This window comes from Sorex araneus, chromosome 6 (assembly GCF_027595985.1).
Source record: "Sorex araneus isolate mSorAra2 chromosome 6, mSorAra2.pri, whole genome shotgun sequence".
Lineage (NCBI taxonomy): Eukaryota > Metazoa > Chordata > Mammalia > Eulipotyphla > Soricidae > Sorex > Sorex araneus.
The window spans coordinates 3,737,124-3,743,123 of record NC_073307.1 but is presented as its reverse complement, the minus strand read 5'-3'; the positions used below and the strand labels follow the sequence as shown (position 1 = coordinate 3,743,123).

General features: G+C 48.5%; 1 protein-coding gene across 1 annotated transcript in view; it reads left to right on the top strand.

Moving 5' to 3' along the window:
• The first annotated feature begins 311 nt into the window (after window positions 1–311).
• Window positions 312–6,000, top strand: part of DKK2 (dickkopf WNT signaling pathway inhibitor 2) — an 88,646-nt gene continuing 82,957 nt past the window's right edge. Inside the window, exon 1 of the mRNA XM_004612741.3 lies at window positions 312–865. Within this exon, the coding sequence (XP_004612798.3) occupies window positions 677–865 (189 nt within the window). The 5' untranslated portion in view covers window positions 312–676. The remainder of the gene's footprint in view (window positions 866–6,000) is intronic.

Here is a 6,000-nt window from a genome sequence, read left to right as displayed (position 1 = left end):
GGGGGCGCAGAGGACAGGAGCATCTCCCCGCGGTGTGCCAGAGCCCTCCTTGGGGGCCTTGGGGGGACCTCAGCGGGCAGCAACCCCCCGTTCCACACACTCACACACACCCTCTGAACTCGGGGAGCGCAGAGCGGAGCGGGCAGGGCAGGGCAGGGCAGGGCAGGGCAGGGCCGGCTCCTCCTCACACCCCTTCCCCACATCCGGGGCAGGGGCCGAGCGCGGCCTGGGCGCGGTGGCGAGGGGCAGGGGCGGGAGGGGAGCGGAGCGTTTTCACTCTTTGTCGCCGTGGAATTGGGGGCGGAGGAAAAGCCCGCGGTGGGAAGCTATAAAAAGCGGCGGGCCGGGCGGGAGCGCAGAGGGGCCGCGGGCGCGGGTCGGGCACCGCGTGGGCGCAGGGCGCAGCTCCCGGCTCGGGGCCGCTCGCACCCGGGTCACGCCTCCTCGGCCGCAGGGCCGGGCCCCCCCCTGACCGCGTCCAGCCGCGGCCGCACTTCTCGCCCCGCGGAGGAGCGGAGGCGCCGGGTGGGTTCCCACGGCGCCGGGTCCCCAGAGCGCACGACGAGCGGGGCAGCCGAGCCCGGCCGGCCCCGCGCCCCGAGCCCGGGGGCCCCGCGCACCCGCACCGCGACCCCCCTACGCCCGACGCCTCGCCGGGACACCCCGCGGGGCCAGGATGCGCGGCCGGGACGCGTGCCGCTGCCTCCTGCTCCTGGCCGCCGCGCTGCTGGCCGAGGGCGCGCAGCTCAACTCCATCAAGTCCTCCCTGGGCGGGGACACGCCGGCCCAGGCCGCCAACCGCTCCGCTGGCATCTACCAAGGACTGGCTTTCGGCGGCAGCAAGAAGGGCAAACACCTGGGCCAGGTAGGCACTCCCCCCGGCCACCGCGCCGCACCAACGCCGGGGAGGCGCAGAGCTCGGGGCGCGGGGGGCCGGGTGACCGGCGGGCCGGGCCGGGGACGGTGAGCTTCGCTTGTCCGACCTTTGCTCGGTGTCCTGGACTGCGATCTAGAGCTGCCCCCGTGTCCCGGGTCGCGACGACTCTTGGGCACCCGGCACAGCTGTGAGCGGGTCGGGCGCTCGCTCCCTGCACAGCCCCGATGCAGAGCTCTGCTTTCCTCCCCCTGGAAAGGAGAAACGGAGGGAGGCACAGCGTGACTAAGCGACTCTGGGGGGGCGGAGGGTACCCAGCTAGTGTGGCAGCAGCCCAGGGACCCCAGGATACCCGGAATCCCCGGGGTGCTGCCCGTTCAGGCGCTCCTTTCCGTCTCTCCACTTTCTCCCTTCCAAGAAGTGCGCTCCCAGTCAGGGAACTGCAGTAGGTGTTGATGTTCCACTCCTGCTCGCCTGGTCAGTCATCCAGGAGGAAGCTCAATAACCCAGGGGCAGGGGGGTCGGCGCCAGGGATGAGCGGCACTAGCTAGTAGACCGCTGGAGCTACTGGGGGGATAGAGAAGTGCGCGCAAGTGTCTCCAGCACGACAGAGTGACAGCCTGGGCGCACAGCAGCCAGGAGAGGGGGCCCTAGGAACCACCACAGCTCCCTCTTCTGCAGGAAGCCAAAATCAAAACCCAGAGTGCCACACGGCACATGCACCTCGCACAGCCCTGGAGGAACCCTGCCCTCCAACGCTGGCGCTCCCCGTTCCTCCGTGGAGCCTCCACTTGTCTCGCCGTTTCCTTCTGCACTTCTGCCCCTGGCGTCCTTGAACTCTGCCCCCGGCACAGGCTGGCAGCTGGGGCAGCCCTGGGGTGGCTCTCCTGGGCAGCCTGGCAGGGCTTGGCCCCCTACCGCTCTGTCCGGGGAACAGTTCTCTGGCAGACAGTGGTTCCTGGGCTCTGAGTGTCACATGTTTTAAACATCTTCGAAGAGAAATACAGGCAGGAGGGAAAAGCGCGAAGGCACAGAGGGAGGCTTGTGTGCAAAGGGGCCGCCTGTGCGCAGGAGTGTTTCTCTTCCCTGGAAAACAGACTGATGTTTGCATTGAGAATGGCCTTAAGAGTCTCTCACAAACTCACCGCAAGACGAGGCGAAGTGTAGGTTACGGATATTCTCTCCCTAGGACATCAGGCTTTCCCGCTCACGCCTCTGTCTTCAGGTTCTACCTTCTCGTTTGAGAGCCGATTTAGTTCAGCCAAAGACAGGATATATTTCATACATATCAATCCTCTTTCAAGGTTCTTTCAACTCTGATAGTCACTTTGGGGCTCCAACATCTGACGTTTTGTCGCCTAAGTTACACCGGACTCTTCCCTAGCCGTGGGGCTTCATGGCCTAGATTGAGGGATAGACCCCAAACCGAACTTGTTGTAAGTGAAATCGTATCAACATCATGCAAATATGTATGAAATGTATCTTTTTTCCCCCCCAAATATCCACTCTTTTAAGGGACAGCAGCTCTGTATGGCTTTAGATCAATGAGTTATTCATTGGGAAAGTGAGATACATTTATTCTATAAAATTGTCTTTTTTTTTTTTTTTTTTTGCCTCCCAAGCAATACGGGGGTTGCCTTGCAGTGCGGAGAATCCAATCCCGGGATCCCGAGAACTCACAACAAGCTCCCGAGCCCTCTGCCTTGTCTCCTCCATCCTTGAATCGGATTTATTTTATACCCCCAATATTTCTGTGAAACACGTACTTCTGGCAGAGAACCAGATCCTTGAATTTGGAAACGGGGTTTGTAACAAATGAGAGATAGGAGTAGGTGAAAGTAAAATATTAAGTGGAATGTTAGCTGGAAATTGGAGGGTTACACTTCGTGTGCCCTGGCTTCTCATTTATTTAGAAGGTGGTCTAAAGTGTGTCATGAAGAAACAGAAGAATTCTTTGTCTTTAGGTCTCTGCCTCTCTCTGACTACTTTACACATAGGTAACAATTATTTTTAACAATGGGTTGGAGATTAGGAAGAAATTTGAGGGAAGATGTCACTTCCTTTTCTGGCAAATACTCTAGAACTAAAATGTGGAAGAGCAGAATTTTTATCCTTCAGAATAGAAAATACCACAGTTTGAAAAGATTGGAAGTTCCAGCCGATTCAGTTGGTTAATTATGTACAGTGACCCAATAAGTCTGAATCTCGCCCCTCCAGTCTTGAGCAATGAAATTGAAATGTAGAATACAAATTCAAATGGAGATGTTAGAAAGCTTTTGGCCTTTTTCTTAAGTGAAAAAGTTTTTAATTGTTCATTTGTTCTTATTTATTTTTAGGATAGAGAATTTTTGGTAAGGTGTTATCATTGCAGGAGAAATTATTTTAAAAATTAGTATTTTATTGACCTCTGAAAATGAGCCTAAATGAGCCCCAAGGTTTTCTTGATTTCCCGTATTATGGTTTCATGTAAAACAAAACATTATTATTGATTAGGAACTCTTCTTGTACTCTGAGAAAAGTAGATTATTTGCAAACCATTCTTTATAAAGCTGTCTTAGAATTTAGAGAGATTTAATGTGCCCCAGGAAAAACACAGGGGTGTTATCTTTCTAGCACTTTGGTTTGGTCTTAAAGATAATAACTTGTTTTGATGGAAGTTGATACAGAAGTTGAGAATAGTGGGATTCAAATGACTCTAACAGAAGTAGAAAGTAAGGTTTTGCTGAACTATTCACATCAGTTTTAACTGGGCTTTATTTTTGTAGTTTTTGCAAATGTAGCTTTACTTTTGTAGCTTTTTAAAATGGTAATAAGTCTCTACACATATATGTAGATAGGTAGATAGATAGATATGTTAGATGTACTTATATCTATCTACATGTATATATTTATGTGTAGATATACATATATATAACTATCTATGTAATTTCCTGTGGCTATCACTATACTATTATGTATATGTATGCCAATTATACTACTACAAATATGCCAATTTCCAGACTGCTGTAAGTTTTTTAAGCTAGAAATAATCTTAAGCAGACTTCAATATCAGTGGCTACCTATATTCTGATTAAATGTTCTAACTTAATGCTACCCTCTGAAGTTTGAAGTTACCAATTTTTGTGGGCCAACTTAGAAACAAGTTTTCTAAAATAAGCAATGAAATTAATTCAGCAATGAAATCAATTTACTTTTGTAACTCACAGACTTTTTTTAAAAAAAAAGGAAGTTTTGGGTTTTGTGCTGTCGTTGCCGTTTTTCGACCTTCCTCTTGGTCTTCCTGAGAGATTTGAATGCAGTACATTAGAACCTTGAAATATTTCAAAAAGTTCTAATGGTGGGAAATCATTGTACTTCAAGGTTAGATAAACTTTCTGGTTATATAGTTTGGAGATCTGGTTTTCTAACATAACATAGACACATGGAGGATCGTGTGTTGGATAAGTTCATTTAAGAGGAAGCTTGAAATACAGTGAAACCAGCTGAAGGAACTCAGTCCGTGCAGGAGCACTGATATTTTCGTGTCAGTGTTTCTTTGATTAAAACGCTTTCCATATCTCTTCCCATACATGCTCCAGAGAGCACTTGTTGAAATCAGCTATAAACATGATTTTCCATAGGCAACTGTTTCACCCCTGAAATAATCTCTGACTTTTTAAACCCCAGCTTTCCCCTGCTGTACAACCACTGGTGCTAAATATAATCGAGAAAGCAAATGATCTTGAAAACTCAGTTATACAAAATAAAAAACATTTGAACCAATCTGCATGCAGGTCCCTTTTCTTTCACTGTGAATGACAGCAGGCTAATAGTTAACTCCAGGGAAGGCTACCTAGTGAAATAGCAAAGGAAGTATTTTAATGATAATCAAAGTATGAGCATCCATCATTTTACTCTTGTGTAAGAGGAGAGAGAGAGCAAGGGACAGGTGACCCAAACTCACTCCAGCTGTGACTCTGACCCCGACGTCGTCCTCATCAGAGACGCAAACTTAAACTCTGAGAGCGCTGGAAGTGGAGCGAGCGCGGCGGGGCAGGCTCTCTGCTGAGCTCTGTTCAGGAGAGCACTTGCTGCCTCTGGCTTCCCGGCTCATTAGGCGAGTCCTACCTCATGGACGTCCCCTCGTACTCAAAATTACCACTTTAGACCCTCTTTTCCTTCCTTTGGTATTGATCAAAATGAAGTATAATCTTATTTCTACAAGATTTCCTGGTGGTCTTTTAAAGCCATTTTACTTGTGATTACTCTAGTCACTTGTATTTATCTGGAAGGAGACAGAGCCTCTCCTAATTATCTACCTGATCAGTGAAGAGTTATGTTATTTGTGTTTGCCTGTACCTTGTAGAGGCAGTAAAAAAGAAAAAAGGAAATCTAAAACAGAAACAAATTTAAAATCATAATAATGATCATCCATGTTTATTGTTTTGAGTTGTTTTAAGAGTTTATAGAATGATGAAACATAAAATTCAGGGCCAGAGAGATTATTAAGGAGGTTAAGATGTTTTGCATATGGTCCCAAAAAGAACTGCCAGGTAACTGGTAGAGCCATCTACACACACACACATACACACACACACACACGCATACACGCACACAAACACACATGCACGCATGCACGCACGTGCACACACACACATAAAATGCATAATGAAAATTGAGTCTTGCTATTTTTTTTTTTTGGAAATAGAATTTTCTCTTCCTCAACTGTTAACTTTCGCCAAGGACTTGAGATCAGCATATTTTTCACAGCAGTTCTTTTAGGAAATAATAGAAGCCATTCACCCAACTAAAGAAATCAATAATATAAAATCGGGTTCCTTTTTTAATACAGACATTCGTCCGAAGGAATTTAAGCATATGAAACTAGTTCACGGTGACAATTTGTCAAGTGGCTTCCTAGTGAGCCTCCTCAGCACACAGCTCTGGGTCAGTGTCCCCTTGCCGGGTTCCAGTGTGTGGCCAGAAGGCCACACGCACCACCACAGCGACCGAGGTTCTCAGCTCGTGCTATAAATGCTCCCCTCTGTAATGATAAACTGCATCAGAAACCTTTAAGGCAGAGGGGTTTAAATATCACATGTAAATTGTTTTATTCTAACTCAAACAATTAGTCTAACGTTCCATAG